The sequence below is a fragment of the Chiloscyllium plagiosum genome, unplaced genomic scaffold (assembly GCF_037043375.1).
Source record: "Chiloscyllium plagiosum isolate Xiang-an unplaced genomic scaffold, Cpla_swu_hap1 HiC_scaffold_38, whole genome shotgun sequence".
Lineage (NCBI taxonomy): Eukaryota > Metazoa > Chordata > Chondrichthyes > Orectolobiformes > Hemiscylliidae > Chiloscyllium > Chiloscyllium plagiosum.
In genome coordinates, this window is record NW_028270176.1 from 22,252,376 (window position 1) to 22,275,501 (window position 23,126).

Here is a 23,126-nt window from a genome sequence, read left to right on the forward strand (position 1 = left end):
AGGGAGAGAGAGGGTGGGGGGGAGGGACGGAGAGAGAGAGAGAGGGAGGGAGAGAGAGAGAGGGAGGGGGAGAGGGGGAGTGGGGTAGGGAGAGAGGGAGATGGTGGGAGGGAGGGAGGGAGGACGGGAGGGAGACAGTCTGTCCTGAACTCCCCCTGGAGCCAGTAGATCCGACAGTTCACAGTTGGCCGTGGAGCTGGAGGGTCTGGAGTCACGTGTAAGGAAAGCAGATTGTTCCCCCAGCAGCCCCCTCCCCCCCCGCCCCCAGCCCAAGGGGAGGGGCTGGGTGGGTGTAGTCCGGTATTGTTGCTAACGGCGATCGATGGTGAATCCCCTGGGGACCGAGAGTCACCAGGAACAGGGCTATCATCCCATCGGCCCTGCTCCAATCAGGGGGACTGTCCCCCACCCCGCCCGCACTCTGCGAGGGAGAGACAGACAGACAGACAGAGAGAGACACACGGACCCCTCACCTTTTTGTTCTTCGCCACCATCAGGGAGGTGTCGTTGTGACAATTCTTAATGCTGCTGTCTGCCCCATTCTTCAATAACACCTTCACCACCTCCAGGAAACCCCGGCCGCTAGAGCAATGCAGAGCTGTGTTCCCCGAGTACGTCTGGAGGTTCACATTGGCCCGTGCTAGAGACAGACAAAGGGAGAGAGAGAGAGAGAGAGAGATGGGGGGAGAGAGGGAGAGAAGAGGGGAGAGAGAGAGAGAGAGATGGGGGGAGAGAGGGAGAGAAAGAGGGGAGAGAGAGAGAGAGAGACAGAAGGGGACAGAGGGAGAGAGAGAGAGAGAGAGAGAGAGAGAGAGAGAGAGAGAAAGGGGAGAGAGAGAGAGAGACAGAGGGGGACAGAGGGAGAGAGAGGGGGGGAGAGAGAGAGAGAGACAGAGGGGGAGAGAGGGGGAGAGAGGGACAGAGGGGGAGAGAGAGAGAGAGAAGGGGGAGAGAGAGAGAGAGAGAGGGGAGAGAGAGAGACAGAGGGGGACAGAGGGAGAGAGAGGGGGAGAGAGAGAGAAGGGGGAGTGAGAGAGAGATGGGGGGAGAGAGGGAGAGAAAGACGGGAGAGAGAGACAGACAGAGGGGGACGGAGGGAGAGAGGGGGGGAGAGAGAGAGACAGAGAGAAGGGAGAGAGAGAGAGTGAGAGATGAGGGGAGAGAGAGAGGGACAGAGGGGGACAGAGGGAGAGAGGGAGAGAGAGAGGGAGAGAGAGGGGGAGAGAGAGAGGGGGGGAGAGAGGTGAAGAGAGAGAGAGAGAAGGGGGAGAGAGAAAGAAAAACTGTGAGCTGGCAGTAAGAACTCTCCCACTCTCACACCCCTTCCCTGTCAGAGGCTCAGTGCTGAGGGAGTGGCCACACTGTCAAGAGGGTCCGTGCTGAGGGAGTGGGCACTGTCAGAGGGTCAGTGCTGAGGGAGTGTGCACTGTCGGAGGGTCAGTGCTGAGGAAGTGCCGCACTGTCAGAGGGTCAGTGCTGAGGGAGTGTGCACTGTCGGAGGGTCAGTGCTGAGGAAGTGCCGCACTGTCGAAAGGTCAGTGCTGAGGAAGTGCCGCACTGTCGGAGGGTCAGTGCTGAGGGAGTGGGCACTGTTGGAGGGTCAGTGGTGGGGGAGTGCCGCACTGTCATAGGGTCAGTGCTGAGGGAGTGCCGCACTGTCAGAGGGTCAGTGCTGAGGGAGTGGGCACTGTCGCAGGGTCAGTGCTGAGGGAGTGCCGCACTGTCGGAGGGTCAGTGCTGAGAGAGTGGGCACTGTCGGTGGGTCAGTGCTGAGAGAGTGGGCACTGTCGGCGGGTCAGTGCTGAGGGAGTGCCACACTGTCGGAGGGTCAGTGCTGAGGGAGTGCTGCACTGTCGGGAGGTCAATGCTGAGGGAGTGCCGCACTGTCAGAGCGTCAGTGCTGATGGAGTGCCGCACTGCCAGAGGGTAAGTGCTGAGGGAGTGCTGCACAGTCAGAGGGTCAGTGCTGATGAAGTGCTGCACTGTCGGAGAGTCAGTGCTGAGGGAGTGGGCACTGTCGGAGGGTCAGTGCTGAGGGAGTGCTGCACTGTCAGAGGGTCAGTGCTGAGGGAGTGCCGCACTGTCAGGGGGTCAGTGCTGAGGGAGTGCCGCACTGTCGGAGGGTCAGTGCTGAGAGATTAGCGCACTCTCGGAGGGTCAGTGCTGAGGGAGCGCCACACTGTCGGAGTGTCAGTGCTGAGGGAGTGGGCACTGTCGGAGGGTCAGTGCTGAGGGAGTGGGCACTGTCGGAGGGTCAGTGCTGAGGGAGTGGGCACTGTCGGAGGGTCAGTGCTGAGGGAGTGGGCACTGTCGGAGGGTCAGTGCTAAGGGAGTGCCGCACTGTCGAAGGGTGAGTGCTGAGGGAGTGGGCACTGTCGGCGGGTCAGTGCTGTAACTCTGTCTGAGTGCTGTCCTCCCTCAGTCTGGTCCCAGTCTGTGGTAAACACTTACCTGTAGGAGAAGTCTGACCATGTCCATGCAGTTATTCTCTACTGCATGGACCAGGGGTGTCTTTCCGCTCTTAATATCCTGCCAAAGTTGAACAAAACTCACATTTTAATAAGAGAAGTTCGTTTGGACCTTGGAAGATCCAATTAAACCCTCACTCATTTGGCCCGGTCAGTGGCATACCACAGACAAATGCCAGGCTATGCCCTTCACCAATCAGAGATGTTCTAACCACCATCCTTTGACGTTCCATGGTGTCACCATCACTGAATCCCCCACGTTCAACATCCTGGGGTTACCACTGACCAGAAACCCAACTGGACCCACCACATAAACACAGCAGATCCAAGAGCAGGTCAGAGGCTGGGAATCCCGCAGCGAGTAACTTCCCTCCTGACTCCCCCCAAAGCCTGTCCCACCATCGACAAGGCACGAGTCTGTCGGGTGAGGGAACACTCCCCACTCGCCCTGGGTGGGGCCCATGCTCTGGGCGAGTCTACGCCCAGTGGGCCTCACCGGTTCCAAGAGGTGGCACCTCACCAGCTCCTCAAGAAGGGCAACGCAGTGAATCCGCCCCAATCACGAGTCCCGCTCGCACTGTCTCCCCAGGAGATGCCCTTTGACCTTCGCCAGGGACCAATTGACTTGACCAAATGTACTCCCCCCACCCAGCCTCACCCCGGGGGGGGGGGCGTGAAGTTGAGGCCAAGCACAGGGAGGGAAGTTGGCGTTGGCTGTTGCTCACTGCCCTTACCACGGCATCGATGTCAGCTCCCTGTTCCAGCAGAAACTCCACAATCTCCTTCTGGTAACTGTTCACCGAGACGTGTAACGGTGTGTAACCTGCAGCCGAGAGGGAGGGAAACACACCAGGGGTGAGACCGGGAGCAGCAGGACGACTGCTTCGGATTTCTGGGGGATTTCTGAGCAACGGCGCACAGGTTTATTCATGTCAAGGTGTGGCTTTGACTCGCACAGCTATAATTAATAACCAGAAAGGCTGAGGGTGGGGGTGGAAGGAGAAAAGAGGAAGTGAACTCGGTAAATGAATCTTTGTTTTACATGTATTTTTAACGAAAAGGTAAACCTCACCATTAACTGAAATGTGGGCCTCACCATCAACTGGACTGTAGGCCTCACCATTAACTGAAATCTGGGCCTCACCATCAACTGGACTGTAGGCCTCACCATTAACTGAAATCTGGGCCTCACCATCAACTGGACTGTAGGCCTCACCATTAACTGAAATGTGGGCCTCACCATCAACTGGACTGTAGGCCTCACCATTAACTGAAATGTGGGCCTCACCATCAACTGGACTGTAGGCCTCACCATTAACTGAAATGTGGGCCTCACCATCAACTGGACTGTAGGCCTCACCATTAACTGAAATGTGGGCCTCACCATCAACTGGACTGTAGGCCTCACCATTAACTGAAATGTGGGCCTCACCATCAACTGGACTGTAGGCCTCACCATTAACTGAAATGTGGGCCTCACCATCAACTGGACTGTAGGCCTCACCATTAACTGAAATGTGGGCCTCACCATCAACTAGACTGCACCAGCCACCAATACTGAGATGATACACCTCACTATTCACAAGAGTGTAGGCCTCACCATTGACTGGAATGTTCCTGTCACCATTGCCTGGAAAGTGGGCTTCACTGTCCATTAGACAGTGGGCTTTACTGTTGACTAGACTATACCTGCCATTGTCACATGGATTCACAGAATCATACAATCCTGGCAGTGCAGAGAGGAGCGTTTTGGCAATCCAAAGGCAATCCCACCCAAATACAGATGGCCATCCTATCCATTTAGCATGGCTAACCCACCCTAACCTGCACATTCATAAACACTATGGGTTAATTTAGCATGGCCAATCCACCCTAACCTGGCCATCTTTAGACTATGGCAGAAAATTCTAGAATGTAGATCTCATTGTTCACTCAAATTTAGGCTCTATCGTCATGGACTAGAAGTTAGACCTCACCATCGAGGTTAGGTCTCGCCATTGATTAAACTATAGGCCTCACCATTGACTAGATGACAAATCTCAACATTGACTAAACTATACACCTCACCATTGGCAAGACTGTAGACCTCACCATTGGCTAGACTATAGACCTCACCATTGGCTAGACTGTGGACCTCACCATTGGCTAGACTGTGGACCTCACCATTGGCTAGACTACAGACCTCGCCATTGGCTAGACTACAGACCTCGCCATTGGCTAGACTATAGGCCTCGGCATTGACTAGACTATACACCTCACCATTGGCTAGACTATAGACATAAACATTGACTAATCTATAGACCTCGGCATTGACTAGACTATAGACCTCACCGTTGGCTAAATTATAGACCTCACCATTGGCTAGACTATAGACCTCACCGTTGGCTAAACTATAGACCTCACCGTTGGCTAAACTATAGACCTCACCGTTGGCTAAACTATAGACCTCACCATTGGCTAGACTGTAGGCCTCACCAATGACTAGAGTGTAGACATCACCATTGACTAGACTATAAGCCTCATCATTGACTGGACTGTAGGCCTCACTACAGACCAGAAAGTAGGCCTCACCATTGACTCCAATCTGCCTGTCTACCTGGGTCCCGATATTTGGATTGGTGTCACTGTGTTTCCTGTGGGGAAGGCCCTGAGTTTGGAGACAGAACCTCAGCTGGAGCCCATGGACTGACCCCACAATTAGCTGTCGGTCTGAGACCCCACAAGAAGACAATAAGGCTGCTTCCCTTTTCAGTTATTCTGTGAGTTGCTGTCTGCCTGATAGGAACTGGGTGATGGTGTATGTATTGAGCTGTCTTGCCCTGCGTGTGTAATGGGGCTGTGAACTGAGAGAATGTTACCACCAGGAAACATCCAGAGCTCAGGGCTGCGTGATCACAGTCTCAGCACGACGAGGGTGTGGGGATACACTTTCCTCACTCAGGGAGGTGTGGACCTTGAGGATTCTCTCCCTCACAGAGCGACAGCAATGCGACCACAGGGTATTTTCAAAATTGAGACCAAGCCCATTCTGGGCACAAAGTGGGGTTAGGGTCATGGAGATGATGCTGAGGTAATGGATCACCACCTGTCTTATTGGGTGGGTGTCCGTGTGGGTCTGTGTGGGTCTGTGTGTGGGGGTGGGGGCTGTTTGTGTGGGTGTGTATGTGTCTGTGTGGGTCTATGTGGGTCTGTGTGTGTCTGTGTTTGTGTGTGTGAGTGTGTGTCTGTGTGGGAGTGCATGTGTGTGAGTGTGTGTGTGTTTGTGTGCGTGAGTGTGTGTGTATGTTTGTGTGGGTGGGTGTGAGTGTGTCTCTCTGTGTAGGTCTGTGTGGGTCTGTGTGGATGTGTGTGTGTGTGTGTGCGTGTCTGTGTGTGTGAGAGTGTGTGTGTGTCTGTGTGGGTCTCTGTGGGTGTGTGGGTGTGTGTGTGTGAGTGTCTGTGTGTGTGTCTGTGTGGGTCTCTGTGGGTGTGTGGGTGTGTGTGTGTGAGTGTCTGTGTGGGAGTGCATGTGTGTGAGTGTGTGTGTGTTTGTGTGCGTGAGTGTGTGTGTGTGTTTGTGTGGGTGGGTGTGAGTGTGTCTGTGTGTGTGAATATATGTGTGTGAGTGTGTGGGTCTGTGTGGATCTGTGTGTGTGTGTGTGAGTCTGTGTGTGTGAGTGTGTGTGTGAGTGTGTGGGTCTGTGTGTGTGTGAGAGTGTGTGAGAGTGGGTCTGTGTGGGTCTGTGTGTGTGTGTGTGTGTGTGTGGGTGTGTGCGTGTGTGGGTGTGTGGGTGTGTGTGGATCTGTGTGTGTATGAGTGTGTGTTTGTGAGAGTGTGTGCGTGTGTGGGTCTGTGTTTGTGAGAGTGTGTGCGTGTGTGGGTCTGTGTGTGTGTGAGTGTGTGTGTGTGGGTCTGTGAGAGTGTGTGTGTGTGAGTGAGTGGGTCTGTGTGTGTGTGTGGGTCTGTGTGTGTGTGAGAGTGTGTGTGAGTGGGTCTGTGTGGGTCTGTGTGTGAGTGTGTGTGTGGGTCTGTGTGTGTGTGAGTGTGAGTGTGTGTGTGGGTCTGTGTCTGTGTGTGTGTGGGTCTGTGTCTGTGTGTGTGTGGGTCTGTGTGTGTGTGAGTGTGAGTGTGAGTGTGTGGGTCTGTGAGTGTGTGAGAGTCTGTGTGGGTCTGTGTGTGAGTGTGAGTGTGTGGGTTTGTGTGGGTCTGTGTGGGTCTCTGTCTGTGTGTGTGTGTGTATGGGGGTCTGTGTGTGTGTGTGTCTGTGTGGGTCTGTGTGTGTGAGAGAGTTGGGTGGGTCTGTGTGTGAGTGTGAGTGTGTGTGTGTGAGTGTGTGGGTCTGTGTGTGTGTGTTAGTGTGTGGGTCTGTGTGTGTGTGAGTGTGTGGATCTGTGTGTGTGTTAGTGTGTGGGTCTGTGTGTGTGTGAGTGTGTGTGGGGGTCTGTGTGGGTCTGTGTGTGTGTGTAAGTGTGTGTGTGTGGGGGTCTGTGTGTGTGTGTGTGTGTGTGAGTGTGTGTGTGTGTGTGAGTGTGTGTGGGGGGTCTGTGTGGATCTGTGTGTGTGTGAGAGTGTGTGTGAGTGTTTGTGTGTGTGTGTGTGGGTCTGTGTGTGAGTGTGTGTGGGGGGGGTCTGTGTGGGTCTGTGTGTGTGTGGGGGGGGGTCTGTGTGTGTGTGTGTGTGTGAGTGTGTGTGTGGGGGGGTCTGTGTGGGCCTGTGCGTGTGTGGGGGGGGTCTGTGTGGGTCTGTGTGTGTGTGTGTGTGTGTGTGTGTGTGTGTGTGTCTGTGTGTGTGTGAGTGTGTGTGTGTGTCTGTGTGTGTGTGTGTGAGAGTGTGTGTGTGTGTGTGTGTGAGTGTGTGTGTGGGGGGGTCTGTGTGTGTGTGAGAGTGTGTGAGAGTGTGTGTCTGTGTGTGTGGGGGGGTGTCTGTGTGGGTCTGTGTGTGTGTGTCTGTGAGAGAGAGAGTGTGTGTGTGTGTGGGGGGGGTGTCTGTGTGGGTCTGTGTGTGTGTCTGTGTGTGTGTCTGTGTGTGTGTCTGTGTGTGTGTGTGTGTGAGTGTGAGTGTGTGTGTGTGTGTGTGGGGGGGGTCTGTCTGTGTGTGTGTGTCTGTGTGTCTGTGTGTGTGAGAGTGTGTGAGAGTGTGTGTCTGTGTGTGTGTGGGGGGGGTGTCTGTGTGGGTCTGTGTGTGTGTCTGTGTGTGTGTGTCTGTGTGTGTGTCTGTGAGAGAGAGAGTGTGTGTGGGGGGGTGTCTGTGTGGGTCTGTGTGTGTGTCTGTGTGTGTGTGTGTGTGTCTGTGTGTGTGTGTGTGAGTGTGAGTGTGAGTGTGTGTGTGTGTGAGTGTGTGTGTGGGGGTGTCTGTGTGGGTCTGTTTGTGTGTGTGTGTGTCTGTGTGTGTGTCTGTGTGTGTGTGAGAGTGTGTGTGTGAGAGTGTGTGTGTGAGAGTGTGTGGGGGGGTCCGTGTGGGTCTGTCTGTGTGTCTGTGTGTGTGTGTGAGAGTGTGTGTGCTGAGACAGTGTGAACAGGAGAGTGTGTTTACATCTGGATGTGTTTGACTCTGTCAGTTTGAGTCTGTGTTTGTCTCAGTATGATTGGTGCGCTTATAACTTTACGGTAAGTTCCACAGAAAAAAACTCGAGATGACAGAAATACTGAGGAAACCACGAAAGCATTTACTTTGAAAAATGACAAGAAGCTGTCAGCAGCTGTTCAGCAACAGCTCTCCAGCTCAAACCGGCTTCTCACCGGTTTCTGGGGAACTGAGAGCAAAGGAAACTACTCACTGCATGTGCATGAGATCTCAGAGTCAAGTCTGCAGATGTCACTGCACAGTACGATCCCACAGTCACTACTGACCCAGATGCTGCTCACTCACTGTCACCTGACTCAGCAAGGTCCTGGTTCAGGTGTGAGTTGGGAAACACATCACGCTGGGAATTCTGAGGGTCAGTGCTGAGGGAGTGCCGCACTGTCGGAGGGTCAGTGCTGAGGGAGTGCCGCACTGTCGGAGGGTCAGTGCTGAGGGAGTGGCGCACTGTCGGAGGGTCAGTGCTGAGGGAGTGGCGCACTGTCGGAGGGTCAGTGCTGAGGGAGTGGCGCACTGTCGGAGGGTCAGTGCTGAGGGAGTGCTGCCCTGTCGGAGGGTCAGTGCTCAGGGAGTGCCGCACTGTCGGAGGGTCAGTGCTCAGGGAGTGCCGCACTGTCGGAGGGTCAGTGCTGAGGGAGGGCCGCACTGTCGGTGGGTCAGTGCTGAGGGAGTGCCGCACTGTCGGAGGGTCAGTGCTGAGGGAGTGCCGCACTGTCGGAGGGTCAGTGCTGAGGGAGTGCCGCACTGTCGGAGGGTCAGTGCTGAGTGAGTGCCACACTGTTGGAGGGTCAGTGCTGAGTGAGTGCCACACTGTCGGAGGGTCAGTGCTGAGGGAGTGGGCACTGTCGGAGGGTCAGTGCTGAGGGAGTGCCGTACTGTCGGAGGGTCAGAGGGTCAGTGCTGAGGGAGTGCCGTACTGTCGGAGGGGCAGAGAGTCAGTGCTGAGGGTGTGCTGCCCTGTCGGAGGGTCAGTGCTGAGGGAGTGGGCACTGTTGGAGGATCAGTGCTGAGGGAGTGCCGTACTGTCGGAGGGTCAGAGGGTCAGTGCTGAGGGTGTGCCACACTGTCGGAGGGTCAGAGGGTCAGTGCTGAGGATGTGCCGTACTGTCGGAGGGTCAGAGGGTCAGTGCTGAGGGGGTGGGCACTGTGGGAGGTGAACACTAGGTTCTGCCATTCCATGTGGCAAATAGGGAAGGCCATTGGATCTTCGCACCCGCCCTCCCACCATGCCCAAGTCTATCACAGGACTGAGTGGTAAACCTTCCTCCTTTCGGAGGTGACCCACACTGAACCCCGCTCACCCACAGACCACCGCGGGGTAAACATTCCCTGCTTCCTCTCTGCCTTTGCCAGAAATCGAGCAACCCCCTCCTCCCTTGACCCCGTTCTAAATCCGCAAATCCTGGGGAACCTCACAATTCCGACATCGCCGTTACACCAGGCTGGGTTCCGTACTTCCCGAAATCCCAGGCCCCTTCAGTCTCTCCCCACCGCAGCCCCTGACCTGACACACACCCACACGCACCAGCCCGCTCCCCTCCCCCACCCCAGGAGCGACTGCGGGCTTGACCCCGGGCCAGGGAGGACGCGTTCGGAGAATGAACGCGGATCCCGTTTCCGTTGCACCTGGGGTTCCCGGTGGGAGCTTACCCTGGTAATTCCTGATTTCCAAATCCGGTCTCTGTTGGCTCACGTCCAGCAGCAGGGCCCGGAGACAATCCAGGCTGCTGTGCTCACACGCCAAATGCACAGCCGTCTGTCCGTTGCGATCGAGGAGGGAACCAGACGCTCCATTAGTGACTAACTTCCGGACAATAGTGAACTGTTTCGTGATGACGGCCAAGTGCAGGGGAGTCTATCAGAGAGAGACAGAGAGACAGGGGAACTTGGATCTGTCAGTACTTCAACACATCCCCAGCACACCCCCGGTCATCACCAAGACCCAAACCATCTCAGCGTTGACCGTCGTAGCCGTGGTGACATTAACCCCTGCACAGCAAGATCCAAATGCAACCAGCACAAAGGCCCGATCAAAACAGATTCCTGGATGTGAGAGATTTCAGATGAACACACTGTGTAGTAACTCCAATCCATCCGCACCCCCCCGAACACACCAATTTCCCGCCCCCTCCCCTCACACTGCCTCCCCCAGACGCCTCTCTCGGCCCATTCAGGATGAATATGGGACCACTCGCAGATTTCCGCTTCCGCCAGCGGGGGCGCAGGAGAGCTTCGGTTACACAAAACAAGAGTCACTCACAGTGCGGCACTCCCTCAGCACTGACCCTCTGACAGTGCAGCACTCCCTCAGCACTGACCCTCCGACAGTGCGGCACTCCCTCAGCACTGACCCTCTGACAGTGCAGCACTCCCTCAGCACTGACCCTCCGACAGAGCGGCACTCCCTCAGCACTGACCCTCCGACAGTGCCCACTCCCTCAGCACTGACCCTCCGACAGAGCGGCACTCCCTCAGCACTGACCCTCCTACAGTGCGGCACTCCCTCAGCACTGACCCTCCGACAGTGCGGCACTCCCTCAACACTGACCCTCCGACAGTGCGGCACTCCCTCAGCACTGACCCTCCGACAGTGCCCACTCCCTCAGCACTGACCCTCCGACAGAGCAGCACTCCCTCAGCACTGACCCTCCAACAATGCGGCACTCCCTCAACTCTGACCCTCCGACAGTGCCCACTCCCTCAGCACTGACCCTCTGACAGTGCGGCACCGCCTCAGCACTGACCCTCCGACAGTGCGGCACTCCCTCAGCACTGACCCTCCGATAGTGCCCACTCCCTCAGCACTAACCCTCCGACAGTGCAGCACTCCCTCAGCACTGACCCTCTGACAGTGCGGCGGTCCCTCAGCACTGACCCTCTGACAGTGCCCTCTCACTCAGCACTGACCCTCGGACAGTGCGGCACTCCCTCAGCACTGACCCTCCGACAGTGCGGCGCTCCCTCAGCACTGACCCTCTGACAGTGCCCACTCACTCAGCACTGACCCTCGGACAGTGTGGCACTCCCTCAGCAGTGACACTCCGACAGTGCCCACTCCCTCAGCACTGACCCTCCGACAGTGCCCACTCCCTCAGCACTGACCCTCCGACCACACTGACCCTCCGACAGTGCGGCACTCCCTCAGCACTGACCCTCCGACAGTGTGGCACTCCCTCAGCACTGACCCTCCGACAGTGCGGCACTCCCTCAGCACTGAGCCTCCGACAGTGCCCACTCCCTCAGCACTGACCCTCTGACCACACTGACCCTCCGACAGTGCGGCACTCCCTCAGCACTGACCCTCCGACAGTGCGGCACTCCCTCAGCACTGACCCTCCGACAGTGCGGCACTCCCTCAGCACTGACCCTCCGACAGTGCGGCGCTCCCTCAGCACTGACCCCCCCCGACTGTGCCCACTCCCTCAGCACTGACCCTCCAACAGTGCGGCACTCCCTCAGCACTGACCCTCTGATAATGCCTACTCCCTCAGCAATGACCCTCCGACCGCACTGACTCTCCGACAGTGCGGCACTCCCTCAGCACTGAGCCTCCGATAATGCCCACTCTCTCAGCACTGACCCTCCGACAGTGCCCACTCCCTCAGCACTGACCCTCCGACAGTGCGGCACTCCCTCAGCACTGACCCTCCGACAGTGCGGCACTCCCTCAGCACTGACTTTCCGACAGTGCGGCACTCCCTCAGCACTGGCCCTCCGACAGTGCACACTCCCTCAGCACTATCCCTCCGACAGTGCACACTCCCTCAGAACTGTCCCTCCGACAGTGCCCACTCCTTCAGCACTGCCTCTCCGACAGTGCAGCACTCCCTCAGCACTGACCCTCCGACAGTGCAGCACTCCCTCAGCACTGACCCTCCGACAGTGTCCAATCCCTCAGCACTGACCCTCCGATAGTACCCACTCCCTCAGCACTGACCCTCCGACAGTGCAGCACTCCCTCAGCACTGGCCTTCCGACAGTGCACACTCCCTCAGCACTATCCCTCCGACAGTGCACACTCCCTCAGAACTGTTCCTCCGACAGTGCGGCACTCCCTCAGCACTGACCCTCCGACAGTGCGGCACTCCCTCAGCACTGACCCTCCGACAGTGCGGCACTCCCTCAGCACTGACCCTCCGACAGTGCGGCACTCCCTCAGCACTGACCCTCCGACAGTGCAGCACTCCCTCAGCACTGACCCTCCGACAGTGCAGCACTCCCTCAGCACTGACCCTCCGACAGTGTCCCATCCCTCAGCACTGACCCTCCGACAGTGCATCACTCCCTCAGCACTGACCCTCCGACAGTGCAGCACTCCCTCAGCACTGACCCTCCGACAGTGTCCCATCCCTCAGCACTGACACTCCGATAGTACCCACTCCCTCAGCACTGAACCTGAGAGTGCTGTGTTGTGTATGGGATTGTTGTCTCCCGACCTGAGCAAAGTCCCATAATTCCTCACGGAGGACTGTTCCAGACGGGAATTGTTATTCAGAGTTCACCAGCATTGTCCAATTCGGGATTGGAATGTCTCTCTCTCTTCCCTTTCAGTCACAAAAGTACCTTGGCCTTTTACCAGCACCCCACGCTTATTTTTCTCAAACTACGCTGCCTTCGAATTATAATGCTTGAAATTTTCCCTCTGTGTTACTCTATCAGCACCTGAGGAGACAAGGGACTTCCTGCCGATCTCAAACCATCGCACTTCTCTGCGGACCCATAGAACCTCTTGTCCTTCCTCGTTCTCCACCATCCCCCTGCAGCCGCAACAAACACCCAGCTGCATTCATGTGGCGCCCTACACGGTGTTTGAGCATCGCCCCACTGCCCGCTGCGGCATTACTCCCTCTGCGTGCCCGGCGATATATTCGGGAAGGGCTACGGGGTTTCGTACGGGAGGGGAGGGAGAGAACGGGAACAAGAGAGGGAGAGGTTCAGAGATGGGATTCCTCAGCCGACTGGGCCCCAGTGGGAATCAGGGGATGCTCCATCAGCTTGGGTTGGAGGGGGTTACAGAGATAGGGAGGGGGTGTAGGGGCTGGAGGGGGTTACAGAGATAGGGAGGGGGTGTAGGGTCTGGAGGGGTTTACAGAGATAGGGAGGGGGTGTAGGGGCTGGAGGGAGTTACAGAGATAGGGAGGGGGTGTAGGGGCTGGAGGGGGTTACAGAGATAGGAAGGGGGTGTAGGGGTTGGAGGGGGTTACAGAGATAGAGAGGGGGTGTAGGGGCTGGAGGGGGTTACAGAGATAGGGAGGGGGTGTAGGGGCTGGAGGGTGTTACAGAGATAGGGAGGGGGTGTAGGGGCTGGAGGGGGTTACAGAGATAGGGAGGGGGTGTAGGGGCCGGAGGGGGTTACAGAGATAGGGAGGGGGTGTAGGGGCCGGAGGGGGTTACAGAGATAGGGAGGGGGTGTAGGGGCTGGATGGGGTTACAGAGATAGGGAGGGGGTGTAGGGGCCGGAGGATCTTATCGATCTGTGAAGGGTTGTCGTGGGGGATTCTAACACAGGGGTCACCCTTTTCTGAGGCAAATCCTTGTCTCTCGCTCAACCCCTTCTCTCTCTCTTCATCCCCGTCTCTCTCTCTTCATCCCCGTCTGTCTTCCTGTTGTCTCTCCTCACGTTCGAATCTGTTGTGGACCCGGGATCGGACAGTTTGGCATTCCTTTGGTCAGAGACGCGAATCTCCGGCCAGGGTCGGGGTAGTTCAGGTGGCTGCGGGTCTGGAGTCACCTGTAGGCCCAGACCGTGACAGGATGACCGATTTCCATTGCCTGAGTGAGGCAGATGGTGGTTTACTGGGAAAGAGAGAGTGAGGAGTTTTATCTAGGGGTCGCCCTCCAGCCCCCAACGGTCCACCCAGCGATCACAGCCCCCAACATTTGCAAACATCCCGATGCCACGGAAAGATCTGGCGTTCTGACCAGAGCGATCTGGGGAAGGAGGGCGATCAGGTCATAGGTGCACACGTGCTGCCATTGCTCCCCTCTGCACACAGCAAGGTTACCGGGGAGGGTGAGTCCCAGAGTCCTTCGGCACGGAAACAGACCCTTCGGCCCAACCAGTCCGTGCTGACCCTAACCCCAAACTCAGCTCGTCCCACCTGCCTGCTCCTGGCCCACATCCCTCTGAACTTTGCCTGCTCATGCACTCAGTGTCTTTTCAACATTCTCATTGTACCCACATCCACCACTTCCTTTAGCAGCGCATTTCACAAACTCAACCTCAATGTCTTTTTGAAATCTTTCCCCAATCACCTTCAAAATATGCCCCTCGTCTTGAAATCCCCCCTCCTCAGGAAGAGACACCTATTATATTTTCTTCATCTATCCCCCTCATGATTTTATAAACCTCTATAAGGTCACCCCTCAGCCTCCGACGCTCCGGGGAAAACAGCCCCAGCCTATCCAGCCTTTCTTTATAACTCCAACCCTCCCATTCCCGGTAACATCCTGGGAAATGTCTCCGGAACCCTCTCCAGTTTAATAATATCCTTCCTATAACAGGGAGACCAGAACTGGACACAGTATTCCAGAAGGGGCCTCACCAATGTTCCTGTACAACCTCAACATGACGTTGGGATTTCCGGAATCTCCAGGGTGAGGTGGAGGGAATAGATTTGATCGGGTCGATGAGGGACACACACTGTTCCCAGGGGAGACGAGGGTCAGTTACCACACAGAGACAGGTTGGATTGACAGGGAAAGGACCCAGAGGGAGGGGGGCACAGGCGGAGAATTTGATTCTCAACGTAGCAGGACATGGTGATCTGGGAATCAAAGGGAGCACATTCAACAGAAAAGACTTAAGTAAGATCAATGGAAGCATAGATTCCTGATGGTATGGATTGGCCCGACGCACCAAGAACATACCATCCAACCGCTGGGACCCTGCATTTCCCACAGATAATCCACCCTAACCTGCACATCCCTGGGCACTATGGGACAATTTCCCATGGCCAATCCACCCTAACCTGCACATCCCTGGGCACTATGGGACAATTTCCCATGGCCAATCCACCCTAACCTGCACATCCCTGGACACTACGGGACAATTTCCCATGGCCAATCCACCCTGACCTGCACATCCCTGGGCACTATGGGACAATTTCCCATGGCCAATCCACCCTAACCTGCACATCCCTGGACACTATGGGACAATTTCCCATGGCCAATCCACACTAACCTGCACATCCCTGGACACTATGGGACAATTTCCCATGGCCAATCCACCCTAACCTGCACATCCCTGGACACTATGGGACAATTTCCCATGGCCAATCCACCCTAACCTGCACATCCCTGGACACTATGGGACAATTTCCCATGGCCAATCCACCCTAACCTGCACATCCCTGGACACTATGGGACAATTTCCCATGGCCAATCCACACTAACCTGCACATCTTTGGACTGTGGGAGGAAACCGGAGCACCCGGAGGAAACCCACACAGACACGGGGAGAATGTGCAAACTCCACACAGACAGTCGCCCGAGGGTGGGATCGAACCCTGGTCCCTGGAACTGGGAGGCATCAGTGTTAACCACTGAGCCATCCTCGGGGTAGAGAGCGGAAGGATTGTTTTTGTCTTTAACAGGTGAGCCAAATAAACAGCGAGCCCAGGATAGCCCTAGCGTTCGGTGGATCAGATAGATGGATGGATGGATAGATAAGATTACATTACAGTGTGGAAACAGGCCCTTCGGCCCAACAAGTCCATACTGACCCGCCAAAGCGAAACCCACCCATACCCCTACATTTACCCCTTACCTAACACTATGGGCAATTTAGCATGGCCAATCCACACTAACCTGCACATCTTTGGACTGTGGGAGGAAACCGGAGCACCCGGAGGAAACCCACGCAGACACGGGGAGAACGTGCAAACTCCACACAGTCAGTCGCCTGAGGCGGGAATTGAACCCGGGTCTCTGGCGCTGTGAGGCAGCAGTGCTAACCACTGGGCCACCGTGCCACCCACTGTTGGATGGATGAATGAAAACATGACTTGGAAAAATTATACCCAAGAACTAAACCAACAAACTGCTGGAAGAGCTATGGGGAAGAGAAAGCTGGATCCCTGTACCCTGAACGATGATTCTGTTTCTCGTTCTCTCTCTCTCTCTCTCTCTCCTGCAGATATTGCTGACTTTCCCCAACAATTTCTGGTTTTGATTGTGGCTTGAGTCTTTGATGGTATCAGGGACGTTGAGAGATGTTCGAGTGTTCGAGAGACCGGACTAGAAGGTGCGTCTGTTGGTTGTGTGTGTGTTTTTTTTTATTTACGTCTCTCCCTCTGCCTGCGGAAATTCGGTGGTGGGTATGTGCTCGTGCTAACCACAGTGCTGCCTCTATCACAACCATCTTAACCAGCACTGACGCACATTATCTCTGACAGCCTGGTCTGCCTTACTGATAGCAGAAACCTTTACGGGAAGGCGCTGCCTAGGTATTGTGAAACACAGTGGCCTTTTTTTTAACAACCGTGAGAACACCAGAAACTGTAATGAACGATTACCAAAACAACACAAGAGAGAAATAAAGAGAAACACATGAGGTTTAAGAACAGAGGCATCAGCGTCAGAAAACATGGGCAGACAATGAATCTCTCCGTTTTCCCCTCCCCAGGCCCTGGCTCTCTCGCTCTCTCACACAATCAGAAAGCGAGTTGCCACTGGTCAAAGGAAAGTGACAGGGCATTCTGACAGGCCCACTTATCCCACCCACCTGTCCCAGGAACTGTCCTCCCCAACCCCACCACCCAGCAATGGTTCAACAGGTGTAGGGGCTGGAGGGGGTGACAGAGATAGGGAGGGGGTGTAGGGGCTGGAGGGAGTTACAGAGATAGGGAGGGGGTGCAGGGGCTGGAGGGCGTTACAGAGATAGGGAGGGGGTGTAGGGGCTGGAGGGGGTTACAGAGATAGGGAGGGGGTGTAGGAGCTGGAGGGGGTTACAGAGATAGGGAGGGGGTGTAGGGGCTGGAGAGGGTTACATAGATCGGGAGGGGGTGTCGGGCTGGAAGGGGTTACAGAGATAGGGAGAGGGTGTAGGGGCTGGAGGGGGTTACATAGATAGGGAGGGGATGTAGGGCTGGAGGGGGTTACCGAGATAGGGAGGGGATGTAGGGCTGGAGGGGGTTACAGAGATAGGGAGGGCATGTAGGGGCTGGGAGAGGGTTACAGAGATCGGGAGGGGGTGTAGGGGCTGGAGGGGGTTACAGAGATAGGGAGGGGCTGTAGGGGCTGTAGGGGGTTACAGAGATAGGGAGGGGATGTAGGGGCTGGAGGGGGTTACAGAGATAGGGAGGGGGTGTAGGGGCTGGAGGGGGTTACAGAGATAGGGAGGGTGTGTAGGGGCTGGAGAGGGTTACAGAGATAGGGAGTGGGTGTAGGGGCTGGAGAGGGTTACAGAGATCGGGAGGGGGTGTAGGGGCTGGAGGGGGTTACAGAGATAGGGAGGGGGTGTAGGGGCTGGAGGGGGTTACAGAGATAGGGAGGGGGTGTACGGGTTTGACATTAAGTCCACACCTGACTGCGTGTGCCTGAGTGTGTGTATATGACAGTAAGTGAAGTGAATGAGTGTAGTGTGTGTGTGTGTGTCCATCTATATACTAGGCTTGCCTGGGTGCGTTTGCCAGTGTGCATACTGAATGTGAGTGTGTTTCTGGATGACTGTGTGTCTCTGTATGACAGTGTGAGTCGCAGCACTGTGTCATTATGTGCACTTGTGTATGTTTGTGTGGGCGTGTGAGAGAGTGTGTGTAAGTGTGTGCACAGGTGTGAGTGTGTGCATTGGCATGTGTTTGTGTGGGTGTGTGTAAGCGTGTGCACGAGTGTGAGTGTGTGCATTGGTGTATGTTTGTGGGAGAGTGTGTGTAAGCGTGTGCACAAGTGTGAGTGTGTGCATTGGTATATGTTTGTGTGGGTGTGTATGAAAGTGTGTGTAAGCATGTGCACGAGTGTGAGTGTGTGCATTGGCGTATGTTTGTGTGGGTGTGTGTGAGAGTGTGTGTAAGCGTGTGCACAAGTGTGAGTGTGTGCATTGGTGTATGTTTGTGTGGGTGTGTATGTAAGTGTGTGTAATCGTGTGCACGAGTATGAGTGTGTACATTGGCACATGCTTGTGTGGGTGTGTGTGAGAGTGTGTGTAAGCATGTGCATGAGTGTGAGTGTGTGCATTGGTGCATGTTTGTGTGGGCGTGTATGTAAGTGTGTGTAAGTGTATGTACGAGTGTGAGTGTGTACATTGGTGTCTGTTTGTGTGGGTGGGTGTGAGAGTGTGTGTAAGCGTGTGCACAAGTGTGAGTGTGTGCATTGGTGTATGTTTGCACACTGGCAAACGCACCCAGGCAAGCCTAGTATATAGATGGACACACACACACACTCTACACTCATTCACTTCACTTACTGTCATATACACACACTCAGGCACACGCAGTCAGGTGTGGACTTAATGTCAAACCCGTACACCCCCTCCCTATCTCTGTAACCCCCTCCAGCCCCTACAACCCCTCCCTATCTCTGTGGGCGTGTATGTAAGTGTGTGTAAGCGTGTGTACGAGTGTGAGTGTGTACATTGGTGTATGTTTGTGTGGGTGGGTGTGAGAGTGTGTGTAAGCGTGTGCACAAGAGTGAGCGTGTGCATTGGTGTATATTTGTGTGAGTGTGTGTAAGCGTGTGCACAAGTGTGAGTGTGTGCATTGGTGTATGTTTGTGCGGGTGTGTGTGCACACAAGTGTGAGTGTGTGCATTGGTGTATGTTTGTGTGGGTGTGTGAGAGTGTGTGTAAGCATGTGCACAAGTGTGAGTGTGTGCATTGGTGTATGTTTGTGTGAGTGTGTGTAAGCGTGTGCACAAGTGTGAGTGTGTGCATTGGTGTATATTTGTGTGGGTGGGTGTGAGAGTGTGTGTAAGCATGTGCACAAGTGTGAGCGTGTGCATTGGTGTATATTTGTGTGAGTGTGTGTAAGCGTGTGCAAAAGTGTGAGTGTGTGCATTGGTGTATGTTTGTGTGTGTGTGTGAGAGTGTGTGTAAGCATGTGCACAAGTGTGAGTGTGTGCATTGGTGTATGTTTGTGTGAGTGTGTGTAAGCGTGTGCACAAGTGTGAGTGTGTGCATTGGTGTATGTTTGTGTGGGTGTGTGTAAGCGTGTGCACAAGTGTGAGTGTGTGCATTGGTGTATGTTTGTGTGTGTGTGTGAGAGTGTGTGTAAGCATGTGCACAAGTGTGAGTGTGTGCATTGGTGTATGTTTGTGTGGGTGGGTGTGAGAGTGTGTGTAAGCATGTGCACAAGTGTGAGCATGTGCATTGGTGTATGTTTGTGTGAGTGTGTGTAAGCATGTGCACAAGTGTGAGTGTGTGCATTGGTGTATGTTTGTGTGTGTGTGTGAGAGTGTGTGTAAGCATGTGCACAAGTGTGAGTGTGTGCATTGGTGTATGTTTGTGTGGGTGGGTGTGAGAGTGTGTGTAAGCATGTGCACAAGTGTGAGTGTGTGCATTGGTGTATGTTTGTGTGAGTGTGTGTAAGCGTGTGCACAAGTGTGAGTGTGTGCATTGGTGTATGTTTGTGTGGGTGGGTGTGAGAGTGTGTGTAAGCATGTGCACAAGTGTGAGCGTGTGCATTGGTGTATATTTGTGTGAGTGTGTGTAAGCGTGTGCACAAGTGTGAGTGTGTGCATTGGTGTATGTTTGTGTGTGAGAGCGTGTGTAAGCATGTGCACAAGTGTGAGTGTGTGCATTGGTGTATGTTTGTGCGGGTGTGTGTGTGCACACAAGTGTGAGTGTGTGCATTGGTGTATGTTTGTGTGGATGTGTGTGAGAGTGTGTGCACACCTGTCCCGTACATGTGTGAGTGTCGGCTTGGGCGTGAGCCTGTGTGAGTGTGCAAAGAGTGAACGTGTTTATGTTGGAGTATGTGACCAAGTCCCTGTGAACTGGGACACTGTTCTCTGAGAGAATCTCTATGCCCTGTTTACAATGCCCTGTATTCCTCTCCTTTCCAAGCAGTAATAGAGTGAACACAGCACAGTTTGTTCAAATACTTCCCACTCACTTAGCATGGAAAAACTAACATGCTCCTCTCTCTCTGCATCCCTTCACATCTGTTACCCTCCCCCCCCCCCACCCCGTGTCTCTGTGTCCTGGTCTGACTGTAGTTCTGCCCATTTCTTTGCTTCCACACCACATTCCATTTCAGTCTGTCTTGTCCCAACATCACGCTCCCTGTCTCCTACCTCTGTATCACATTTGCAAAAAACAAAGGACACCAGGTTATAGTTTGACTGGTTATACTATCACATTGTGTGCTCTCTCCCTGCCCCCTCTCTCTGTCTCTCCACCCCCCCCCCTCTCTCTCTCTCTGCCCTCCCCTTCTCTCTCTCTCTATCTCTGCACCCCCCTCTCTCTCTGCCCCCCTCTGCCCCTCCCTCCCTCTCTGCCCTCCTCTCTGTCTCTCTCCCTCCACACCCCTCTCTCTCTGCCCTCTCTCCCCTTCTCTCTCTCTGCATCCCCCTCTCTCTCTCTGCCTCCCCCCTGCACCCCCCCTTCTATCTCTCTCTTTCCCGTTCTCTCTCTCTCTCCTCCTCTCTCTCTCTCTCCCCCTCCTTCTCTCTCTCCACCCCCCTCTCTGTCTCTCTGCCATCTCTCCCCTTCTCTCTCTCTCTGCCCCCCCCTGCCCCCCCCCTTCTATCTCTCCCTTTCCCGTTCTGTCTCTCTCTCTCCCCCCTCTCTCTCTCTCCCCCCTCTCTCTCTCTCCCCCCTCTCTCTCTCTCCCCCCTCTCTCTCTCTCCCCCCTCTCTTTTTCTCAGATGCTATCTTTACAATTCCTTCCTTCCTCTCTTTCTCTCCAAGTCTGTCCCCCTCTGCCCCATCTCTAAATTTCTTTCTCCACTTTTGCACCTCTCTCCTTAAATCCTTTTCTCTCCTCTCTCTCCCCTCGCTGCCTCCCTTTATCTCTTTATCTCCACTGCTCTGTCTCTCTCCCTTCTCTCTGTCATTGTCCCCCTGCACCTCCCTCCCTTTCTCTCTCGCTCTCTCTCGTGCTCTCTATCCCCCTCCCTGTATTTCCTGCTTTTTGCCAGCCTCGGTTTCTCTCTCTGGATCACAGATTGCCATCTCACTGTAGCTCAGGAGAGTTGATAGCCGTGCTTTTAAAATGATTTCCAGGATGGAGATTGTTTCTCAGCTTCTTCCACTGGAGTGCAGTGTTCCTAACAGCAGGAGGATTTGGCATGAATCCCGAATCCCGCTTACCCTTCCTGTAAAATCATCACGCTAACCCCCCCCTCGCACCCCCACCCCACCCCAATTCCCGGAAAACTTCACAATACAGTTCCCAGAAATACATCCTACTGAGAAATGCTGGTCACAGGAGATTCACACACACTCACTCACTCACTCTCACACACACACACATTCATTCACACACTCACACACCCACTCACACACACACACACACTCACACGCACACACACTCTCGCACACACTCTCGCACACACACTCTCACACACACACTCTCACACACACACTCACTCACACACCCACTCTCGCACACACACTCTCACACACACACACTCACTCATTCACACACTCACACACCCACTCTCGCACACACACTCTCTCACACACACACACACTCACTCACTCATACACGCTCACACACACACACACACTCACTCATACACGCTCACACACACACACTCTCTCACACACAAACTCACTCACGCACACACTCACTCACACACACTCACACACACACTCACTCACGCACACACTCACTCACTCATACACGCTCACACACACACTCACTCATACACGCTCACACACACACACTCTCTCACACACACTCACTCACGCACACACACTCGCACACACACACTCGCACACACACACTCGCACACACACACTCGCACACACACACTCACTCATGCACACACTCTCACACACACACACACTCACACACACACTCTCTAACACACACACACTCTCTAACACACACACACTCTCACGTAAACACTCACACTCTCACGCACACACACACTTACACACTCACTCTCTCACACACTCACACACACATTCTCTCTCACACACATATACTCACATACACAGACGGACACACACACTCTCACACACATATACACACACACACTCGCACTGACACACACAGACGGTCACACACACACACAGACGGACACACACACTCACTCAGAAACATGCTCTCACACCCACACCTCCCCTCTGCCCCTCACCTCTCCCTGTCACACTTGCCCCAGCCCTCACTCCACAATGTTTCCATTCCCCCCTCTTCAGTCCATGCTCTAAGTCCCTTCCCTCAGCGTTCCGCTGCCCGGACTGAGCTCACGGACACCCATTCGTGGAGAGGGAGACTGGGAGAGACTGGGATCATTTCCCTCGGAGCCGGGGGAAGGTAAACGAGGGGAGATTGACTCATGGGAATTCGGAATGTCTGGGAAGAGGGCTCCGATCGGGGCCAATGAGGGAGATGCAATTCACAGGGGCAGGAGGGTCAGTCACCAGAGGGACATGGATGAAGGAGAATTGGGAAAAGCCGGAGAGGAGAGTGGGAAGGATTTGGTTTCTGATGCAGTGAACACTGACTGGAAACAATGGTGGGACCAGGAATTTTCCCAAAGTGGGTTGGGGAATCGGGAATATACTGGGGGGGATGGGAATCTGCAGGAATGTGTGGAGGTGGAGATTGGACAGGAGGAAGAGCCATACAGAGAGAGGGACCAATTGGGAGTATCGTTCATAGACAGTACTGAACAGAACAGAGTCATAGAGATATACAGCACGGAAACAGGCCCTTCGGCCCAACTCATCAATGCTGACCCAGATATCCCAACCTAATCTAGTCCCATTTGCCAGCACTTGGCCCATATCCCTCTAAACCCTTCCTATTCATGTCCCCATCCAGATGCCTTTTAAATGTTGTCATTGTACCAGCCTCCACCACTTCCTCTGGCAGCTCATTCCATACACGTACCACCCTCTGGGTGAAAGCGTTGCCCCTTAGGTCTCTTTTATAACTTTCCCCTCTCACCCTAAATCTATGCCCCTCTAGTTCTGGACTCCCCCACCC

General features: G+C 54.8%; 1 protein-coding gene across 1 annotated transcript in view; it reads right to left on the reverse strand.

Annotated features, from left to right (window-relative positions):
* Positions 1-2,265: 2,265 nt before the first annotated feature.
* The window catches only part of bcl3 (BCL3 transcription coactivator), a 75,784-nt gene continuing 54,923 nt past the window's right edge, over positions 2,266-23,126 (reverse strand). Inside the window, exons 4-6 of the mRNA XM_087981025.1 lie at positions 9,679-9,883; positions 3,203-3,291; positions 2,266-2,529 (exon numbers count right to left, since the gene is read on the reverse strand). Coding sequence (XP_087837151.1) covers positions 2,419-2,529; positions 3,203-3,291; positions 9,679-9,883 — 405 coding nt within the window. The 3' untranslated portion in view covers positions 2,266-2,418. The remainder of the gene's footprint in view (positions 2,530-3,202; positions 3,292-9,678; positions 9,884-23,126) is intronic.